The sequence below is a fragment of the Peromyscus californicus genome, unplaced genomic scaffold, assembly GCF_007827085.1.
Source record: "Peromyscus californicus insignis strain IS unplaced genomic scaffold, ASM782708v3 Scaffold_4__1_contigs__length_199733344, whole genome shotgun sequence".
In the NCBI taxonomy this organism is placed as follows: domain Eukaryota; kingdom Metazoa; phylum Chordata; class Mammalia; order Rodentia; family Cricetidae; genus Peromyscus; species Peromyscus californicus.
Window position 1 is genome coordinate 123745589 of NW_026294562.1, and position 21187 is coordinate 123766775.

The following is a 21187-nucleotide window of genomic DNA, read 5'->3' on the forward strand; positions in this document are numbered from 1 at the left end:
AAATGACAGCCAGGATTCCAGTAGAGACCTGTTTATCCATTTGTTTTTTCCCCAAGAATCTTCATTCTTGGAGTAGTGTGATAATTTTAGTGGGTTTTGATCTTTCTTCATCCCTGGGCTACAGAGCTGAGCAGTTTCTGGCTCCCCTGTCTGTGTGAACAGAGATGTGACATTTTCTCTTATTAGTCTCTCTGGGTTCAGCCACATCAGATCATCCCGAGTAAGTAGCTAGGTAAGTCACAGCAGGAATTTCAGAAAAGTCTCTCTCAATACCATCACCCCCCAGTCTTGGATGAAGCAGCCTAAGCAAACAGACAACCAAGAAAGTCAGCCTACCCACTGGCCTCTCAGGGACCTGAGTGCTTGAGGCCAAGCTTGCTATAGATCTGGGAGATGAGTCTCACACATGGAACTATAAAGGTGAGTCTCACACATGGAACGGTGACTCAGGTCCCTATTGCAGAGGGAGTATTCTGGAAGCAGCAAATGAAATACAGACTCCACATTGGTGTCAGAAGGGTCACTTGCCCTGTGGGAACAAGGGGATCTACAAGTGGCTTCTGGGGGAATCCCACCAGGGGCTCTCTGGTGAAGAGGAGTTTGAGATGAGCCTTGGCAGAAGGTCCTAGTCACCGTTTACATTTCCCGAGACCCTTCTCCATTATGTACCAGCCCCTAGTCCCTCACCAGCCCTTACTTAACGGAAATAGGACATTTCCCCCCACATCCCATCTACACATTTCCCTGTCTTTTCCTCCTAGCATCCCAAAGCCTGATCTTCATGACCTGGATGCTGCCAGTCCAGCCAGCCAGGCAGTAAGGAGACTGATACCTTCTCTTAGGAGACGCGATCACCTTTTTTGGCTTGTGGGTCAGATGACTTCACCAGCCATAGCTCTGAGCAGCATGACGGGAACTAAGAATAAGCAGAGAAGGGGCCCAAATAGAAATGTAGATGTCAGAAACAAAACAGTTCACTCCAAGTCAATCCTTGGGGTCCCTCAATTCCACACTCTCCCCCATCCATACACCTCCTAGAGCTTGGTGGGTTCTGAATAGTGTCCAGCGGGAGGCTCCTGGTCCTGCCATTGGGACAATGTTGTAAAAGAGGCCCAGGATGAGCAATGTGGGAGATAGAGTGCATAGAGGAGGGTTAACATTTGGACAGGACCCTTTTGGTGACTGTAGACTAAGGACAAAGTAAGGAAGGGCTGCTTGATGGAGAGGAAAGAACAGAGGCTCAGGAATCCCCACACGGAAAGGTTTTTCTTGGCCATGGTTTATCTCTGAATTCTGAAGGGTATCACAAATCTTCATTTTTTCTGTGAAAGGAGTGCAGTGACTCTCAGATCCTTAGGAGAACGAACACTGCCCACCTGGTAGGACTGGCCACGTGCACATTCCCTTTGCTTTATTTCTCCATTTGTGAATTCAGGGAAAGAACAGCTGAGACTGCATTTTGGAGTCCAGCCTCCTCGGTACATGGGAGCGTCCACATGGAAGGGATTTATGCCATGCATTTGGCTTCTATTCAGTGTCTCTCTGCCAAAGTTCCCCATTCACCTTGTGGGGCTTCTTGTCCCCACAGCCAGGAATTCATTCTTTATTGGAGGAGGATTTGGGGTAGGATGAAATGTACTTTTATTTCTGGCTCCTTCTCCCCATCCTAGCTCTTACCACTTGACCCTGGATAAACACACGTACTGATCTTAAATTCCCTTTACTATGAAGACAAGAGGATGAAACAAGGAGACTTTATTTTGAGCCATTGGGCATTTTCTTGTCCCTAAAAGGATTCATTTGCATGTTTAACCAAAATACTTTGGCCTGTGGTAGGCTCTAGCCTGCCTTGTCCATGTTCCTGGGGAGAGTAGGAGAGTGAATTTCTCACAATGTGTTCACCTGCCCCCTGCCTGGTTCAAAGCCCTCAGCTGCCATGCTCACATCACCACCAGCAGGAAGTCTTCAAAAGATGCTAGGCTCTCAACACAAAGGTAGAAAGCCATTCCGGAATGATACTCCCACTTGGAGCCCCTGAGTCTTTCAGAGCCCTGGACTCTTGCTGCCTAGGGAGGGAGGGGGGAAATAAGGGCTTTCAGACATGACCCAGGCATAGCAGCTGAAGGGGGGAGTCCAGCTCTTTTTAAAGCTCCCCAATTCTCATTTTGTACCCAGTATTGCTGAGAGCAGGAAGTCCTGAGGAGAACTAGCTCAGAGCTGAACTCAGCGACCACTGAACATTTAGTGTTGCTTTGCCTTTGTGGAGGGGTTTCTAAAACACAGGAAAGCCAGAGAGGCTTGGTCTCCAGAGCATAGGTAAGCAGCTCAGTCTCTTCAAACAGTTGACTCAGCCTAAGCCATATAGCTTGCAAGGGCAAGAGGGGCTTAGAAGCAAATCCAAGACCCATGACCTTCTCCTGGTCTTCTGGAGATGAGGTGTGATTTACCTGTTGGTAGGCATGGTGCTTGTTAAGTCCAACGTGAGCAGGCAGCTGCTTTCTCAGTTAGCTAACTCCTCACTGCACAAAACACACCGTGTTCCAGTGGTCCTCAGCGTGTGCCTCCTGGATCAGCAATGTCAACATCATCTGGGAACTTAGAGATGCCCATTCTCAAGCCTCAAGATGGATGCGCTGAGTGGTAATCTCTGGGTTAGAAGCCCAGCAATCTGTTCTTAACAAACTCTCTGGATGATTTTGAGGGGACTGCCCACTGGTAAGTGAGAAGGAGGTTGGGATCGGGATCTGAGCACATACTCAACTTTTCCTCAAATGGCTAGCTACTCTGGCACATCTTTACATTCTGGATGTCACGCTGACCTCATCACCTGGGGGAGACTGGGCTAGGCTTTCATTTCATCTTCTTCTAAAATAATACTAGCCATGATGAAAATGATATTTTACCTTATTTACAACTTAGAATTCATTTATTGTATTACTTTCCTGGAGAGAGATGGACCAACAAACATTTGTTCACCTAAGGTAGGATAAAGATAACACACTGAGTCCAACTTGGCAAACAAATGACTATCAGAGTTACAGGAATATGAATGACTCAAAACCAGCTGTATCACTGCAAACTCCTACCTCAGCATGAGTCAAAAACTGTATCAACGGAGTTCTCTCTCAGGTAGCCTACTACATGCTGTACACGTTAGCACCTTCAGTGACCATGTGGAGCTGCAAGGATTATGTGTGGCTAGAGTAGGAGCAGAGAGGAGAGAATGGCTGAAATCTCAGGTGAGAGTCTGATGATGTCCCTAAGCCCTCTGTAAGGGTATAATAATAAGGCTGCTCTCTCTCTCTCTCTCCCTCTCTCTCTCTCTCTTTGTGTGTGTGTGTGTGTGTGTGTGTGTGTGTGTGTGTGTGTGTGTGTGTGCATGCATGCATATGCACGTGCACATGATATGAGTGTGTATGTGTATAGGTCAGTGGACAGTCTTTGTCTTGGTCCCTACTTTCTTTGTTTGAGAACAGGCCTCTTGTTTTGCTATTGCATATACCAGGATTATTTGCCCACAGGCTTCCAGGGATACTCTGTCTGCTCCCAGTCTCATCACAGGAACTTAAGATGAAGTATACAGCTACCACAACTGGCCTGGCTTGCCCAGCGAGTGCTTTATGCACTGAGATGTCTCCTTAGTCCAATAGACTGATGTTGTGAGTCACAGTCACAGTGATTTCAAGATCACAATAGTCATGTGCTCCATAGAGGACAGAATTCCACAATACAAAAGTTTATAGACTTAAACATCCAGCTGCAGGAATAGACCCATTTTATAGATGAGAAATGTGAGACCTGGCCACAGGCTGGAGAGTTGTCTAACCAGGACACATCTTCACTCTCTAGCCTTGCAGGGCTCCATGTGTCATCACTAGTCACCTGGAGATGCCTGGGCAGTGGTGAGAAGAGGACTTCCAAACAGAAACCTTGACTTCCCATTTTTCCCAGTGATACTTTTTAGCCTTAACCCCCAAGGCCAAAAATACACCATAAGGCTACAAGATACAGACAGGGAGGCATAGCAAGGAAGAGCTTTGAGTAGCTGAGCCATCTCTCCAGCTGAGGAAACAATTTTCGTCTATCTGTTGTTGAAGACTGCCTGTAAGGGGGAAGGAAACAGGGGCAGGCCACTCTAGACCCCATGAAATATTGAACTCTGATAGGGAAAAGCAGTACCCAAACCTACCAAGGCACTAGGCCCAGCTTTTGAGCCATGCGCCTGTCACTGTCACGTGGCTCCTCACTGTGGGGACAGTCTGCCATGGTTCTTCCACCTTCAGCTTTCACTGCTCAACAAGGTCATTGGCGAGGATCTTCTTTGCGGGCTCGGTGACGTGCTTCATAATGTTGATACAGGTATTTAATGGGCTTTACCTATTGAACAATTCATGTAAAGGTCGGCGAGTAATCTCCACCTCACTCCTTTCATCACCAGCCCCCTGCCTGGACAATTCCTTAGGAGCATTCTTTCCAAAGAGGTGGGAGGGCTGAGGTCATGGCTCTGCTCTCTCCTGGCAGATACACTTTAATTAGGTTGCTAAATTAGCAGAACCACTGGCAACTCTTCCCTTTGCACAGACCCCAGTTCTAAGGCTGTTTTTGAAGTTGCCATTTGTGATCTCATTGGTTTACTTTCTCTCGGAGGAGCAATACTGGCCAACTAGAGATTTTCCTGAAATAATTTTAGCTACCTATGAGTGTTTTCTATCCTGAACAATGTGCTGTTGGGCTGTGTGTGTGTAGGTGTGTATGTGTGCATATGTATGTGTATATGTGTGTATGTGTGTGTGTTTGTATATGTGTACATGCATGTGTGTATCTGTGCATGTGAGTATATGCATGTATGTACATATATGTGTATGCATGTTTGTGTGTGTTCATATGTGTGGGTGTGCATGTGTATGTGCATATACCTGTGTGTATATGTGGCTATGTATATGTGTGTATGTTCATATGTGTGGGTGTACTTATGTTTGTGTGTATGTATGTATTTGTATGTGTGTGCATATTTGTATGTGTGTGTGTGTGTGTGTGTGTGTGTGTGTGTGTGTGTGTGTGTGTTGAGCACATGTTTCTAAGTTTCTCCCAGGCACTGAGCCAACCTCTTAATCTGGATTATCTCATTTCATCACAAGGCTTCAGTGAGAGAGGTATTCTTGTTAACCCCATTTTACAAATGAGGAATTATAGTCACTGGGATTAAATAGCTTTCCCAAACTGAAAGCAGAGAGGATGACATGGAGTCAGGATTCACATCTGATTCTCAACACCATCCTGGCAACCTTGGTGTTTAAAGAGCTGCCAGCAGCTCACTGGCATCACTTAGGGACTTGCTAGTGATGCAGATTCACAGGCCCACTGAATCAGAACCTGTGTCTTGCCAAGGTGCCCCAGTTCATGTGCAGTATCGCAGGAGGTAGAAGCAGCCTGCATTCAGTAACATCACTGATTCATGTCCATTAGCTCTGGTCCTCATCTCAGAAAGCTGAGGTGTAGAGTAGTCAGCAGCCAGTCTAGCAGAGAGCCATGGTTTAATTCCATGTCAGACTTCACCCATAAAGAAATGACAATCTCTATGCCCAAACTGGGATGTGAACATTTGGCTCTTCCCATTGTGAACTCAGAACCACTCTAGATTCCTGCTGTCCTGATGGATGACAGAGCCTGACTGTCTGTCCCCTTTGTGATGCTTCTACAGATGTCCAGCACATCAAGAGGAGAGACATCGTGTTGAAGAGAGAACTGGGTGAGGGAGCTTTTGGAAAGGTCTTCCTGGCTGAGTGTTACAATCTAAGCCCCACCAAAGACAAGATGCTCGTGGCAGTGAAGGTAAATCCTGGGGCACATGGGCAACTAGGACAGGGCTGGTGGTGGTCCTGTGAGGTGGAGGGCCATGGAGAAGGTGGCGTTGAACTGGTCTCAGACCCCATTAGGGACCCTTGGTCCAGAGTCAGTGAAGCTTCCAATAGACTAAACATGACTTTGGTTTTAGAACTGCAGTATGTAATTGGGACAACTTCTGCCTGTGAAAGGCTCTGACTGAATGAGGATCTTTGGGTCACTCTCTCCAGTGAGTGATCATATGCCATTTGCCCTAGACAGATATTTGGCCAGGTGTCTGGAGCAGAGCTGGATGGAAGGGGCTGTCTGATGAGTTAGAGGAGTCCCATTTCAAAGATACTAGACATCACAGAGATTAGAGGGAGATAGGGTTGGGGTGGTCACAGAATTAGCACCTGGAACTTGTGGGTGAGGTGGGGGGGATACATTCTAAAATTCCTGTTACGACATCTGAGCGTAGACCCCAAGAATTCATGCAGAAGGCAACTTCAGTTACAGAAGGACCTTTAGCCCCAGGACTGTGTGCCACTGAGGCTCCAGGCAGGTTTGCAGCTGCGGATGGATTGCCAGAGAAGTGTGGAAGGAGCTTTGTTCCCACCCTTGCCCTCCTCCAGCCTGGTTCAGCAGAAGGCCTTCTCTCTGCAGATTAGTGCTTGACAGGTCTTGATATGTTCACCAAACAAGTGGCCAGATGGACTCCCTGAGGCCTGGAACCATACTATAGAGTCAGGAGAATGAAGTGGCCTCCTTTCATGTGCTCAGCATGTTCTGAGGCCATAGTGGAGTTTTTATGCTGTTCCAGAATGACAGATGACCGTCGAGATGGGAATGAGAGACGTGGCCACAGAGAAGGACACTCATTGGGATCTCAGAATGACCCCATCTTTAGTGCTAAATAAGCCTAATAGAAACTCCATCATGAAGGCAATTTATGCTTCTTTGACTTTTGGATCTCTGCATCTACAGTCATTGGTGTCTATCTGTAGGTTGTCTCTGGCCATAGAGGGTGAACCATCTGACAGATACAGACAATGTAGTTCAGAGGACCATCTGGCATGGGCGTCAGAGTGAGAGCTTGGATACAAATCCCAAATCTTTCACCAATCAACTACATGGCCTTGGGCAGAACGTAAGGTGGACTTTAATTTTCCACTCTGAATGATAGGAGTAATAATATCTCCACCAAATACTGATGACTAAGTAAATGCTCAACAAAGAGCAGTAATTTTTTTTTAATAGCTGTTTATTCCTGATGCTGACAACACCAATGTATTAGGCACATCATATATGACCCATCGAGCTTTTATTTACTATAAAGTTTACCAACATTTTTTCCTTTAAAGGACCAGAGACTAAATCTAAATATTGAAGTGTTGGAGGCTGTGTCCTGCTGCATCTCTCAGCCCTGCCTGTGCAGCGGGAAAGCTGCACAGACATCACATGAACTAGCATGAGGGGCTGTTTTCCAAGACAGATATTTTACAAAAACAGGCATCAATAGCTGATCTCTGTTTTGAAAATAAGTACCTAGACCATTGCTCTATGCAGGGCTGATGATTATTGTTACTGTACATTCTTGGAATGAACTTGAATGTCTTGGTCAAGGCTGGAGAAGAGGTTTCTAATTCTGTCCTTAACCTCTGTGTCTGCCCTGCTCTGTTCCATTTAACGGGTAGAATGACACTCATCTACTGGCTCTCCCAGCGTCTGTCTGGGAAGTAGCAAAGGAACCAGATTGGGAATTTTCAACAGGAGATAAAGCAGTGACGGAGAACCAAGGGTCTCAGGTTTGTAGAGTGTCTGGCATAGAGAGGCACTTGCCGGAATGAGTGTTGCAGAAACAATGTATTTCTGGTTGCATCCTTTCCAAAGGGTATTCTTCTCCCCACGGGTTGGGGAAGCTTATGAGTGCTCTGGAATTTGACACCATTTGTCAAGCAATGGAGCTGCCTAGCCCAGCCTGCAGCCCTAGGAAGAGTCTCTCTCTTCTCATTCTCCAAGACCACCCAGGAGTGGGAGTTCTCTGCTCTCTGTCCTTCCTGTAGTCTCATCCTTTGGCAAGCCTTTCTCTTGTGTTCTCATGTTGCTGCAGGGCAATTCTGTACTTGTGGGGGACACTGGCAAGCATAGACCAAGATTAGGTTTCCTCAAAATTGGATGTGGGTTTTCAATCTGTTGGTAAGTATTTTTTTTTTTTTTGCCCAGCAGTTAATATATATACAAGGGTATGGCAAACACAGCCTGTTTTTAAGGGGCTTGCAGTCTGCTGGGAAGCCAAGCAAACACCTACAAAATACATGGAAGACAGGATAAGACATAGAATAGTCTGTGTATATGCAAGACATTAAACTCCAGATGCTCCTAGGCATGCAGGGGGACAACATCTCAATACTCATCATAAATTGCAAATGTATTTAGGTAGAGCTATTTGTGGTAGGTAGCACAGGCCTGTAATCCCAGTACTCAAGAGGCTGATTTAAGAGGATTAGGAATTTGATTCTAGCCTGGGCTATGTAGTGAGATTCTGCCTGGAATCAAACAAACAAACAAACAAACAAACAAATAAATAAATAAATAAATAAATAGATAAGCAAGCAAGCAAATAGTCATTCATCATCTCCTAGACATGCATTATGTTAAAGAGCAATGCTTGTCTTCTTGGTTATCCCATAGAGGACAGGGAGTTATAGCTCACTGCTGCCATCCTCTATTTTAAGAGAGAACTGAATCACATTCAGCAGTCTAGGGAAAGGTCAAAATTCTAAGCTCAATGTCAGATTTCTACCGAATGTGTTTTCTTCTCGCCATCAGATGTCAGGGATTACATGTAATACAATTCAGAGTTTTAAACTGGTGACGTCACTTTTAAATAGTTGTTTAATACCCAGTCCATGCACACAGCATTGGCACCCAAGCAAACTGCTTGTTTGGCACATGGGAGACACTTTCTTATTATATATATAATATGTGGAATATATACGCACACATATATAAATATGTATGTATGCAAATACATGTGTACGTATACACATACACACGCACATATATATGTATGTATACATATACATATGTATATATACACATACACACACACACACACATATGTGTGTGTACGTAAAATTTTCCCTTCTATTTTCTCTTTCTCTGTCACTCTGTGTTCTGTCCTGAGAGGTCCTCAATGCTCTTCCAGTACACAGTGCATTCCTGTACTTTAATCTGTTTAATATTTCTGTCTGTGGAGTATTTTTTTTAACTTTAGTGACCATGTGGTTTATTTCCAAGACATCGAATTGTTCCTAATTTTTGTTCTTTTAGCTTTCTCTCTTATTTATCTTTGTTTTTTTCTCTATATTGGTGGTTTTTCTTTTTCTTTTTCCCCTTTTGAGGTGGGATTCTACTATGTAGCCCTAGTTGACCTGGATTCTTCTATGTAGCCTAGCCTAATCTCAGACTTGTGGTAATCCTCCTGCCTCTGCCTCCCAAGTGCTAGGATTATAGGTATGCATTACCATGCCTGACATACATGTATACTGATCATACACTTCGTTTATTTGCATGTCTGTTTGCCATGTGTGTATACACAGTACCTGAATGTATGGAAGTCAGAGGACAGCTTTCAGGAGTTGATTCTCTTCTACCACATGAGTCCATGGGATTCAATCCATATCTTCAGGCTTGATGACAAGTGCTTTTTCCCTCTGAGCCATCCTGCTGGCCTATATATTGTTGTTTTCATAAGAAGCAATTATTTCTCCATTTTCTTGGAAAATGTCCTTATTTCAAAATAAATATGGGTCTGGTCTGCAGCAATTCAAGTTCCTGTTTTGACAGTTTTCACAACTTGGATTTAACATGATATTTCTTTTAATACATCTGAGCCTCGGTATTTGGATTTCTCTGGGATTGGAGGGTTGTTTTGATCTGTGTGGAGTGCTCCTGACTCCCAGTTATAGTGATTTAAATTGGAGCAAGAACTGGAAGCATCTGTGAAACATTCTGAGGAGAGAATCTCAGGGTTTTGGGGTGGTGGTGGGGGTAAATATAATTTTATTTGTCATTTGCAAAGTTTAACAGAGGTTGTCTCAACTTTCATACTATTGGTAGAATGGGATAATTCAATGTTGGTAAGAGCTCTTGATTTCCTTGTATAGTGTTTAGCAGCCTATTTTGGTCTCTGTCCAGTAGATGCCAGCTCCCATTGTAACAAACAAAAATGTCCCTGACATTGCCCAGCACCAGCAGAGCGTGAAAAGCACACTTAGCATTAGTCAATACACCTTCAGTAAAAAAGAGTGATCTCAAGGAGCTACAGGCAACTGAGGCAAGATGGGAGCAGAAGAGGTGGTCTTCCCCAGAGAAGAGCCAAACGGTCAGCCCTAAAAACATACAGACAAGTAACATAGTATGAACTCAATAAGTTGTATTTGGGGATATGTAGGTATGTGCGCGCACACACACACACACACACACACACACACACACACACACACACACACACACACACACACACTAGCAGTTGATGAAAAAGAGGCCAGGATTTGAAGGAGTGTGGGGAAGGGTATATGGGAGGGTTTGGGGGGAAGAAAGGGAAGGGAGAAAGGTTTTAATTAAAATACAATCTTAAAAATAAAGACAAGAGGGAACTCAAACAAAACCCTACCCAAAGCAGTGATCTTAAAAATTGTAGCAGTGTTTGTAAAATAGTCCACTAACACTTAAGTCTTTTGTTTATAACTGACTTGCATTTCATGTTAGGTAACACATGTGGTATTCTTGGCACTGTCAGGCGGCCACAGGACTCTTGGTGAATTATTGGTAGAGCTAGATCCTGATTCCTCACAGTCTCACTGCTGCCCTTCCCTCCATGCTTGGAAAGGGGCTTTTTTAAAATCTCAGCTTTTTACTGTTTCCTCAATTTTCCAGATGATTTTTCTTCCACTGCTAATTGGTTTTAGTCATTTACCTTTAGCGCATCTTTGCAAAGTGTTCATCCTGGGCTCTATGGAAACTGCCTGCTTCCCACTCACACTTACTTGTTTTTTATGATATTTCATTGTATTAACAATGATCACATGATCAAGTTTAACTCTCATGAATCAATTTGTGGATAATCATAGTCAATTCCTAGTAAACTCCTCTTGGAGACATAAGCATCTCTATAGGTGACCAGAGTTGAAGGTTCAGGGTCCCAGGGCACCAGTCAGTATGCTCTGCAGAGTTGATGGGCAGTACCAAGTCAGTGGCCTAATTATATCTCTACAGCTCTATTGGAAGTCTTTATGACCAAGAGGACATCCAGTGAAAAGGTCCTGAGGCAGATACAAGCTCAAGGGTACAGAAAGGCCAGTGAGATTGAAGCACAATTAATGAGGGGGACATGGAGTTGGGACGAGGAAGTGGAAGAAGATGGGTCTAGCTGACATCTTCAGTCTATGACTGTTAAGAAGTTGGGATTTCATGCTGAAGACAATGGGAAATGAGTGACATACGAGAAAGGGGCATCTGTTCATGCGGTGACCACCCATCTTTGTCCCCTGTCACTCTGTGAATCTCAACAAGGGGAAGTGACAAGAGGTGTTTGAGAGACTAAAATAAAATGATTTTCACAATTAAAACTGGTTGGTTGTATGTGCATGCATGTGAGTGTATGCTTGGACACCTAGGAGTGTGCGTATTCCTGTGTGCATGATAAAATGGGTTTCCAGATATTAATGAAATCTCAAAGATAACATTCCCTGAAGTAGCTTCTCCCTACCAGAGAAAAGGCAAATGCAAGTTAGCTGTTGACCAACGTGAAGATGTCAGCTATCCGGGAAGGGTTTGGGCTGCTGAGCACATCTGTTCCTGCCTTACCTTGTCCTAGTGAACAGCCCAGCTGAAATCCTTGCTCAGGGCTGGAGTTCTCATAGGAGCTGGTGCATGTGGAGAACAAGAACTCAAGGGAAATGTCCCTTACACCAAAAGGGAAAAGAAGACAAGGAATTAGTTTCCAGTTCTCATTTCCTGTGCTTATGATACAAAGCACCCAGCCAGGAATGTCCCCAACTTCAGGCTCCATGGCAAGACCCTCTTCCTTGTGCCAACAGTTGGTGACTATGATAAGCATCAACTCTGTCCCATGCCACTTCGTGGTGACCCATTTTGCAGTTGCCCAGCAACCAAGGAAGTATTGGATATAGAATCCCATGAGCAGGGCCAGAGAGCTTTTGGCCCAGTTTCCCTCCCCATTATTCTCCTGTCATCTCTGTCCCAATTGCATTAATCCCTGGGGACTGTGGCCACTGACATTTCTGGCCCCCAGTTGCTACACCCCTCACTTTGACAGTTACATAGGAACTTCAGGTTTGACCCACCAGCTGGAAAACCCAGTGTGAAGGAAGAGGGAAAGGGTGTAGAAGCCGTGGAAACAGCGGCTGCATTGTGCTCCATCTCTCAGGAGGAACTCTGTCTGCCTTGCAGTTCAGGGTGCCAGCCTGAGGGACAGACCCTGGGCTGCTACTGCTCAAGGGCTGAGAGCAGAAATATCCCATGGCTGCCAGTGATGTCGGGGCTGTGGGAGAGAATGATTTAAAGAGATGGAGAGAGGCCATTTGGCTGCCCCCAAATCTGATCTACTTTTCTCTCCCATAAATCCAGTGTTCACATAAATCCTCATACTCTCCCATCCCACCCTTGCTGGGTTTCTCTGTTTTTTTTCCCCCGCCTCTTCCTCATGAAAATAAATGAGTCATACTTGGTCATCTTGTGCCCATGTTTTATCCCTTGTAGCTCAGGGCTGTGGCAGGGAGGTGGGTCACCAGAAAAGGTTATTTTCCCCACGACACATTGGCTGGCAAGTCTTTGTTCTGCTATCAGGTGGCCATTCCAGATATTCATAAGTCTCCCCCAGAGCTGAAGCAATCATCACATCGAATTATAGGTGTTGGGAGTAGGAGTTGTGGCTGATTTGGCAGGATTCTTGTCTAGCATACACAATGCCTTGGGTTCGACCCTCAGCAGCGCATAAGCTCAAGCATGGTGGAGCATGGTTGCAATCTTAGGACTTCTGATGTGGAAACAGAAATTCAGGGTCATTATCAGCTATGTAGCATAAAACCCTGTCCAAAAGAAAAAAAAAGAATTAGGTCTGGTAAAAGTAACTTTCAGTATTTTTTCAGTCGGTCATTTAATTGAAAACTTTTCTGTTGAAATCTTTTACATTTTGCAAAGAAGGGAAGGTGATGCTGGTTGAAATTGGGATGCAGCTTCAGGTGAGGAAGCCACACTTGTTTTGATGGACCTGTAGGCACTGCTCCTGAAGTCTGGGGTACTGTGAATCTCAGCAAAGGATTGCTCAGGTCTACTATGCTTCCCATCATTTCCACTGTGTGAACATGGGCCGGTTCTCAAACAGGCTCAGCCTCAGTTTCTCCAGCTACAAAAATGTGCAATGGGGGAATTAAAGTGATGGACAGCTTTTTCATGCTAAGCATCCATCATCCCTGATTTGTGGTGGTTACTGAGAGGTTGGAGAGGCATACTTGGCACATCCTTTGCAGGCTGATGCCACTGCAGTTTGCGAATAAAAAAAAAAACAAACCAAAACTGTCAGATTTCAACCCTCGGGGCTACAGTAGATATAGGAAGATCTCTGGCTAGGGAGACCTTGTGGCACTTCCATGGCAGACCATTTTGTCTGAAGCACCAGGAAAGGCCAGACATGGAGCAGGGAGAGTTCAAGCTAGTCTCCAGTCACTTTAGAGTCTCAATGACCTGAGATCAGCTGGCTGGTTTTATCCTTACTTCTTGATTACCTGGTGCTCATGGCTTGGGGCATTTGCCTTGTGACCTTAAGGCAATTACAGGAGGTTCAGAAATGTGTAGGCACGCCTGCATAGGCTTCTCCTCTAGCATAGATGGTCTTTTCTTTGAACACAACATCCTTCATTTTGGACAATATTGCCCATCCTTAGGATGGCTGTTCTAGACTGGTTTTTTTGTAGTTGTGATAAGCACCGTGAACAAAAGCAATGTGTAGAGGAAAGGTTTTAATTCATCTTACCGATGACAGTCAATCATGGAAGCCAGGGCAAGAACTCAACTTCAAGGCAAGAGCTTGAAGCAGAGACCATGGAGGAAGATGCTCGCTGGCTTGCTCCTAAGCTCACATGCAGTTATTTTTCCTTACAAGACCAGCTGCCGAGGGATGGCATCACCCCCAGTGGGTTGGACCCTCCAGCATCAATCAATAATTAAGAAAAATGCCACACAGACACACCCACAGGCCAACTGATGGAAGTGATTCTTCAGTTGAGGTCCCCTTCTTCCTGGATGTGTCAAGTTGACAACCAGGGTGAGCTATCACAGTAGTGCTCTGCTCCCTGTCTCTTGTATGTACTAGATATCTTTAGTTTTGGTATCATACTCCCCTTCTGATGCTGAAAACCCCACCTTGGTGTTGTATACTCTTTTTGCTGTATTAGTCTTATAGAATAAGAAATGGTGAGGTCTGTACTTCCCTCTTGGTCACACTTGGGCTTACAATCCGTGTGGGGCAGAGTCACAGCATCTTGGTAGAGTGGCCCCCATGGGCTCACCACCTCATCCTGCACTGAGACTTAGTCGCTGTTGACCTGGTCCTGTGTGCATCTAAGGCTTCCATCTGTCAACTGCAGCCCTATCTTCCCCCTAGAGCTTCTATTAAACCTTTGGTTGGAGAACACAGTGATTAGCCAAGTGCTACCTCTCCTCTGTCAATGCAGCCTATTTCACCATTAAGACACAAGGACTCCAAAAGATAGCATCGGGGCATTGCCTGACTTCTAGAGTGTGTAGTGATTTACAAAGATAAGGCAATTGGGGTGGTGCTGTTCAGTTTACTATACCAGAGGGACTTGTCCTTTAAAGGGAACTTCATGAACAGGAGTCATCCAAGTCTTCCATCACATAGCTTTGTTCCCTGACATTCATACTGAGAGAAGCTTGCGGATGGATGATAAGCATGGGTTAAAGTCACTGGCCAGAGCCTGGAATATGGGGTTCTTTGATATGAATCAAAATACTGAATGAAAAGGGCTTCATCAGTGTGCTTCGCCTTTATGTTTTAAAATAGATTATATTCATTGTGGTCCAGAAGGATGTGGTAACAAGTTTCACCAGCTGGAGAAAGATGGCTCTCTGTTCTCTGGTTGCTAAAAACTGATGTTGTATGGTTCTCAGGCCCTGAAGGATCCCACCTTGGCTGCCAGGAAGGATTTCCAGAGGGAGGCTGAGCTGCTCACTAACCTGCAGCATGAACATATTGTCAAGTTCTATGGGGTGTGTGGTGATGGGGATCCACTCATCATGGTCTTTGAATACATGAAGCATGGAGACCTTAACAAGTTCCTCAGGTAAGCAAGAATGGACATGTTTCCCCCTCCCTTAGTCCCACTGAGCCTTTGGGGTTTTCTATGTGGCCAGAAGTCATACTTGCTACTGTGAATTCAAGTCTAAGGATGGCAAATCAAAAGCACTGCCCTTCTCTTCCTTCTTCCTTCTTTTCCATCCTCTCTGTCTGTCTATCTCAATCAATCATCTATCTATCTATCTATCTATCTATCTATCTATCTATCTATCTATCTATCTACCTCTATCTGCCTATCTGTCTATCTGTCTTTATCTATCTATCTGTCTTTATCTATCTATCTATCTATCTATCTATCTATCTATCTATCTATCTAAATCATCTATCTGTCTATCTATCTATCTATCTATCTAAATCATCTATCTATCTATCTATCTATCTATCTATCTATCTATCTATCTATCTACCTCTATCTGCCTATCTGTCTATCTGTCTTTATCTATCTATCTATCTATCTATCTATCTATCTATCTATCTATCTATCTACCTCTATCTGCCTATCTGTCTATCTGTCTTTATCTATCTATCTATCTATCTATCTATCTATCTATCTATCTATCTATCTATCTAAATCATCTATCTGTCTATCTATCTATCTATCTATCTATCTATCTATCTATCTATCTATCCTATGTTCTGAGATTCCAGGTGTGTATGCCTGTGACTAGTTTATGTAGTCCTTAGGATGAGACCCAGAGCTTTATGTATGCTAGACAAGTACTTTACTAACAGAGCTACACCTCTAGACTTAACCCTTTCATTCATATGTTGCCTCTTTCCCAGCTGGACTTAGGTTTTTGTATCCACAGTGAGACACCAATACTTTTCTTGTTGGCTCCCAGATGACCTGAGAAGAAGAGTAAGGCCTGGGATATATCCTGTGAGGATCCCAGGTTAAGACTCACAACCCTGGTTTTAGGGCTACCTACTCTCTTACCCCAATGTGGCAAATTTTTTAAGTGTCTCACTTGCTAAGTGAGATTAGTATGTTATAGCCTTAAGCCAACCCATCCCCCACCCAGATACTTTTTAATGATGAATGTGAAGTTATCAAATTATAAACTCATCAGAAAGCAGAGGTGACTGATAAAGAAAGAACATTTTGTATTTAGGTAAATTCTACTTGTCAGCATTCAGACTTTGAGAAAGGAAAGGGAAGAGTCAGACTTGGCAAGAGTCTTCAGATATCTCCTTATGATTCAGGTTTCCAAATAACTGCCCTAGAGATACTGAGAAAACCCACTAGATTCTCTAAGTCTCTGGAACTTAAGTTCATAAAGAAATTGATTCCTGGAGAACTCAGCCCTTAGCATAAGAGAGATGGGGGCTTATCTTAATTATAAATGGATAAAGTTATAGCTGCTTCATGGAGTTGGTGTTAGAAGCATTGTGCGGCAATGTGTATATAATGCCTGGATGAGCTTTACAGGCAGCTACAGTACTGAATCAATGGTGGCTATTCTAAAAGTCACTATTATTATCATTACATTATAAGAGCTACAAATCAAGAGCTTCTGGATGCTACCTTGTTTCAGTATGCAGAGTCTCCCTCACCTTGTACTTCCACTCTTCTGCCCCATTTCACATCACATCATATTCTCTAGAGGAACGACTGATTCTCCAGTCCCAAGTGCAACCAGAAGGGCTCAACAAAGCTACCAGCTCCAGTGTATCTCTTTATACCAAGGAAAGATGAGGGATACAAAGCAGAGGAGAGAGAAAGGGGGAGAATCAGGAGTAAAAGACTAGGGCAGGAGAAACACAAAATCATAAGAAAAGAAAACACAAAACAAAAAAAAATAGTGTCTTATCATTGTGGTCGACTACTTGGCAAGAGGCCACTTAAGGGCAGGGGGATTGATTTTGAATCACGGTTTGAAGGGATGCAGTTCATCACAGCGGAAGACATGGTGCTGGCACGTGAGGTCATATCATATCTGCAATTGGGAGTAAGAGAGTTTGGACCAGAAAGAGTTTGGGTTATAAACTGTGTGATACCCCCATACCAGTGACCTACTTCCTCTACCTAGGGTTTGCTCCTCAAGGGTTCCTCACCTCCTAGAAAAGCTCCATCTGTAGAGACCAAATATTCAGACACACAGTCTCTGAAAGCATTCTGCTTTTGAGCAGTAACAGATACCCATGGCAAGAAACTGTCTGCTCCAAATTAACTCACCCCTTGATTCTCCATGGCAGGAATGTGGGAAGAAATTTAGTGATACTCTTGTGTCTGTCTTTGGAGTCTCTTCCTGAAGACAGTATGGGGAGTCTATTCAAGTTAAGGTCAACTGTCTCTCCAGGTATTTTGTGGCAACTACTGTCCAGAATCCCAGGGAACTCCCAGATTCTCACCTGTCTTCCTAGGTTCTGTTAGTCAATGCCAAGCTTTCCCAAAGCTCTAGGTTGAAAGCCTGGGTCATACCAATCGTTGCTAGGAGCTGGTTTACAGGCTGCTCTCCCAAATGCCTCCCTTGAACCCTGGGGTCAGTTCTGCCTGCTCGCATGTTTCCTGGTTGGTGGAGCTTGGGACTGGCAGGAGTGTATCCTGGTATACCGGAGTGGGAACGAGCTTCTTGACGAATCCCCAGCTAGCTGATGCAGCTGCTTTCCTAAGGAGGGAGGGGGCAAAGCCCACCGAAGATAATAAACAGAGTGTGTTTCTATTTAATGGTGCTTTTCAGTGGAAATTGGAGAAGCAGTAAAGCAGGCTGGGGCCTCGCTGTACACCAGGGCTCGTTGGTGCTCCACTTCATAAATAAGGGCCCTGGGTGTGGTTATGGCTCATTGGCTTTCTGCAGGAAAGAGTGAACACTAAAAGTGACCGATCTGACAGGGCAGGGTGTTATCATAACATGAGACAGGCTGGAATTTAGCACGGAGGGAGTGTTGGGCTCCCAAAGAGTCAGAGGTTTGCTTCACTCTGCCTTGCTTTTGGTGTTGCGGAGTGGTTAGGAGTATGGAGCAAGCCCACTTGCAGCTAGGGGCTGTGGACTGCCTGTCAGCAGCATCAGCACTGGGAGCTTGTCAGAAATGCAAATGAAGGAACACTGCATAGCCAATCAGAACTCCAAGGGGTGAGGCCATAAGATCTCTTTAAAATCCTTCTTGATGCCCCTTTTGGGAGCTGCTGCCGGACTCTCCCCTTATAGTCATAGATAATAATTCCAAGTATGTCTCTTGACTACCATATAGTTATTTTGAAATATCTAGGACTTTGGTTGAGCTTTCTAATCATTTTGTACCTCAACTTAAGAAAATCAGGGTAGAAAGATTAAATGAACGATTTTAAAACTATCAGAATAGCGCTTGGCATATACACATCGTAAGGGTTAGTGGTAACTTTATTAATTACTCTATAGTAAGTACCTAACACCTGGGAAGAACCTATGTGGTAGTTGGATAGTGAAAGAGGAGGTTTGTCCCCTGTTAGGTTTGAGTACATTTGTGTTATATTAGTGGGGATTTTGTAGTTTCACCCATAGACATACTCACTTGATATAATTTGGGAAGATAGAGATAGGCACAGGTAGCCAGGAAAGGGGATTTCCTTCATTTCTGCAGGATGTTCCAGAGTGCTGAAGACCACCAAGACTTTGCCTTTGATCTGTTGAGTTCTCTCTGCTCCATCTTCTTCCCCCCTCTCCTTGTAGGGCTCATGGGCCAGATGCGATGATCCTCGTGGATGGGCAGCCACGCCAGGCCAAAGGGGAGCTAGGGCTCTCTCAGATGCTCCACATCGCCAGTCAAATAGCCTCGGGCATGGTGTACTTGGCCTCCCAGCACTTTGTGCACCGGGACCTGGCCACCAGGAATTGCCTGGTTGGAGCCAACCTACTGGTGAAGATTGGCGATTTCGGCATGTCCAGAGATGTCTACAGTACTGATTACTACAGGGTAAGGTGACTTTCCCAGCTGCAGGACTCAGTTGCCGAGCTAGTGCCTTGCTTACATGTCTGTCATTGTCCATTAACCCTGTCACTATGGTGCACATGTATGCACACGCATGCTCACATATGCACTCAACAATTATCTTTCAGCCACTCCTGCATCTTGGCATATCAGCTTATTATTATCATGGCAGGCCATTCTTCCTTCCTCTTTGACATTAAGCAGGACTCTGTCTATACATTGCAATAACCTGCACATTATATTCTTACTGAGTCACTGTTCATTATTTGTGTAAACAGAGTTGAATACCTATAGCTGTATGTTCAAATGCACACCCAGACAGTCTAACTTGGTGCTACATCAATAGTCCATCCTATCCCCTGATGTAGCCTCACTCACAACATGTTTTATTCTCTGAAATTATCTCAGGATTATGTGAGGGTGATCTCATTTTCAAGGATAGATTTTTCTGGAAAGTGGAACCCAAAGTAAACTAGAAGTGGCCAGTATACTACTAAACTTAATCTTACTGGCTTTGGGAAATGAGAAAATAAAGCATCTTGTCAGTTTCTGGCTTTGGACAAAGCATGGCCCTACAGAAAGGCTGATTGTGAGGAGGTTTCATTTGCATACAGTTACCTGTCTCCTGCTACAAGATCTTATTTTACTTTGTGGGGAATCGCCTCATAATAGAACACTGACTTTTTCTATGTTATTATGGCAAGGCTAAAGGTGAGTGGCCATGAATGTCACTTTTCTTAGAAAGAGAAACATGGGTACAACTTGATGCCCACAGATGGGGTCATGTCTGCAAACCAATTGGTACACACCTCCTTCTGCAATAAGGAAGATTTATGTTGCCCATAGTGGCACTTCACCTGTGATCTCCGGAGTTGGGAGGTTGAAGCAGGTGGATCTAGAGTTTAAGGCCAGTCTACACAGAGATACCTTGTCTCAGAAAAAAAAATAAAGAAAAAAATTAAAATATGGAATACTTACTTTGGCACTTTGACTAAGGCAGGAGTTTACATTTGTGGTATAGGAGACTGAAGGACAATATTGTGGAGCAGAGAATGTCTTCATCTGTGACACTTCAACAACATACCATAAACCATGGAGCCTATGATAATACAAGAATATTTCTCCAAGTTCCAGAGGCTCAGGCAGCTTCCATGTCTAGTGAAGGCTGGCTCCATGGTTCATAAATGGTCTTCTTGTTGTGTTATCACATGGTAGATAAGGCAAAGGAACTCCCTAAGGTCCCTTCTGTGAGATCACAAAATCTAATGAAGGCTAATGGTCTAATGACCTCTAAAAAATTCTACTTCCAGTTGTAAGGGCATTTTCCTGCTAAGAATCAAATGTTTGTTTGATCTTGGGGACAAAGAAAACATAAACTTTCAATTTGTAGCAGGAGCATGGAAGCCAATTGTTTAGTCATGATAACAAACAAGTAACCACATTGTGAAGTCTGATGATCCTGTTGCCTGAGCTTGGTAAACCAGGAGGCTGGAATTCTGGGCTGGCAAGGACATACTTGTTAGATTTATTTGGATGCTCCTGGTGATGTTGTGGCTCATGATTGATCACTCAGGTATCGGTACTGATTTCTCAAGGACCTTCACTTTAGTAACAGTGCAAAAGAAAGTGGAGTGTTTTAGAAATGCCATTTATGACTGCAGAGTGGCTTGCATGGTTCAACCAAAGGATGGCAAATGATGTACTACCATGAGCACACAGGAGGCTAAATAAACCAAAGCTGGTGAAAGCAGAGTGTCCCCAGCAAACTGGCCAATTTTAGCCACCCACACTACCAAGTATCCCAGACACAGGAAGGGGAGCATGGTGTAGCACACCCACAGGCTGATGGTCAGAGAAGACCTATCAGGATGTGCCAAAGCACAGTCTTGAGCATCTAGACCCTTCTCCCCACCAGGCATATCCAAAGCCTGGATGTGGTTACTAAGCAGGCGCGTGGGTCATAGAGCCTAGCTGAAGTCATTTAATTGCCTTCCACTCGACATAGGAGGGCTTTCTGTCTCGCCTGGCTAACCTCAGATCTATAGTGGT

The 21187-nt window shown here is 44.4% G+C and overlaps 1 protein-coding gene across 6 annotated transcripts in view; it reads left to right on the forward strand.

Annotated features, from left to right (window-relative positions):
* Window positions 1–21187, forward strand: part of Ntrk3 (neurotrophic receptor tyrosine kinase 3) — a 385084-nt gene that overhangs the window by 297232 nt on the left and 66665 nt on the right. For all 6 annotated transcript variants that reach the window (XM_052761135.1, XM_052761134.1, XM_052761136.1 and 3 more), the window contains 3 exons: window positions 5702–5832; window positions 15043–15215; window positions 18880–19123. In XM_052761135.1, the coding sequence (XP_052617095.1) occupies window positions 5702–5832; window positions 15043–15215; window positions 18880–19123 (548 nt within the window). The remainder of the gene's footprint in view (window positions 1–5701; window positions 5833–15042; window positions 15216–18879; window positions 19124–21187) is intronic.